This window comes from Pteropus vampyrus, unplaced genomic scaffold, assembly GCF_000151845.1.
Source record: "Pteropus vampyrus isolate Shadow unplaced genomic scaffold, Pvam_2.0 Scaffold58, whole genome shotgun sequence".
In the NCBI taxonomy this organism is placed as follows: domain Eukaryota; kingdom Metazoa; phylum Chordata; class Mammalia; order Chiroptera; family Pteropodidae; genus Pteropus; species Pteropus vampyrus.
This window is the reverse complement of record NW_011888839.1, coordinates 289,916-292,001: the sequence shown is the minus strand read 5'-3', so window position 1 is coordinate 292,001 and position 2,086 is coordinate 289,916. Positions and strand designations below refer to the sequence as shown.

Sequence of the window (2,086 nt, the reverse complement as noted above, 5' to 3'; positions counted from 1 at the left end):
GGTTTTACTATGGAATATTCTCAATTTTGTTATTTTCTAAATATAACTGTCCATTATTGCAATACTATCCATCTCAGCTAAATGGATACTTAGGAGGAGAGTGTTCTTTAATTTCCAGGTATTTGGTGATAGTTATTAATTTTTATATCAGACAGAGATTAGATCATGAGGCATGTGAAATGCTCACTTTTGGATGCTGAAAATTTTAACTATGACTTAAAATATGATCAAATTTATAAGAGTAATACAATTACCTGAAAAGAGAACTCTGACACAAATTTCTAGTATACACTTATTAGTCCTACTTTAGTATACTATCAAATCTAATGTCTATCTTCTGCCTGCTTTGCCTAATATATAAAAAATAATGTTTAAAATCTACCAATAATTTCCTTCATTTTTTTCTCATATTTCCTCAAAGTTTTAATTTATACATATTTTTGCTATGTCTTAAGATTCACTGTCATGCCTTTACTATAACTGTTTCTAAAGTAGAATTTTCTTTATTTGATCTACTTATTTTTGAATACTTATTCTGTTCATACTAAACTAATAAACCACTGCCCACCATTTAACTTACAAATAAAACAACTAGAAAGTATACAGCGCATTTTTACTGAGTACATTTATTTTTAGTAACATAAGGAAAAAAGTGTTAGCTGTTAAAGTGCATTGACCTCTTAAGTAGTAAAATCACTTACAGTAGTAAGATATTATAAAACAGCTACCTAATCAAGAAAACATTAATGGAAACACTTGAGGGATAGTTTTAGAAATGTTTAAGACATTCTAAATCAAAAAAAAAAAATTCACAGTAACCCTTTCTAGAAAACTTTCATTCATGTTTTCTTCAAGTGATATGACAAATTGCTTAAAACTGATATTAAAGTAGCGAACAATTACCTTTTTATGATTAGAAACCCTTCTAAGATTGTCCTCTTCAATGTGTGGGAGCTGTAGAAGGGGAGACTTAAACTGCTGAAGGCCTTGCACAGCCATCTGGGAAAGCTTCATGCAGTTTTCTAGGGATGCCAAAGTTGGAGCACGGAACTCCCTTTCTTAGAAAGAATAGGAGAAAAAGAAAAAACAGAGCTGGACTTTTTATATGCTCAGGAGTATACAATTCATCACAAAAATAAGATTCACGTGAATATCCTGAACCCCTCAAATTCCAAAATCTCAGTGTTGATTTTCCTTTAAATGTTATTGGATAAAATACAAAATATACACAAAAAAAGTGCTCATTATCCAGCAACAATCACCTGATTTAATAGGAAAATTCTTTGCATCACCTCCAAAAACAGTGAATTGTTGGACATATCAGTATCAAGAACATAATGACACCACACCAAGAACTGAAATCATCCCTGAGAACAAACCACAACCACCATCTCCTTTTTTAAGGGTCTCCCTTTCCCTTACTGACCATAAACTCTCTCATTCTTTTTCCCTTTAGGCAAAAAAAACACTACATGTCAAATGAATGAATGAATCTTCATTACATCACTTAAAGAATTATTTCAAACTCATTGTTAAAATGCAGGAATAATCCAAATCTAAAAATATTCAGAGGAAGGAAAAAGATATTTTAAATCTTTGCGAACAATAAAACACGAAAAAATTAAATTCAAAACATAATAAGTTGTGATAAACACTTTACATAATGGAAAATATAAGGAAAGAAATAAGAAAAAACATGGACAAAACTGGGAAAGCTGATTCAACTTATAGATAGAAATATATTAAGTACCATAAATCTTAAAACTATGAAGTGTAATCTGCATATGCTTGCAAGAAAAAGTACAACATAATTAATCATGTTTCTTCCTCACCTTCACGGCTCCGAGCCATTATTATTAACTGGCAGATTACATTAACCATTTCTTGAAGTAGGGCAGGGCATTTTTTCAGCATAAATTGCTGATCTGTGAAACAATAAAAAAAAACCTGAAACAAATTCCACTTTTATAGATAAAATATCTTTATCAACTGTAGTCTAAGACAAGTACTAAATTTGTCTTACAAATATCTCACATGACCTCAGAATTTTACAGGTTGAACCCAATAGTGTCTCCTCAGCAGCACT

At 30.7% G+C, this 2,086-nt stretch overlaps 1 protein-coding gene across 1 annotated transcript in view; it reads right to left on the bottom strand.

Moving 5' to 3' along the window:
* SEC63 (SEC63 homolog, protein translocation regulator) overlaps positions 1-2,086 on the bottom strand; it is an 88,199-nt gene that overhangs the window by 20,525 nt on the left and 65,588 nt on the right. Inside the window, exons 13-14 of the mRNA XM_023530957.1 lie at positions 1,833-1,925; positions 904-1,058 (exon numbers count right to left, since the gene is read on the bottom strand). Coding sequence (XP_023386725.1) covers positions 904-1,058; positions 1,833-1,925 — 248 coding nt within the window. The remainder of the gene's footprint in view (positions 1-903; positions 1,059-1,832; positions 1,926-2,086) is intronic.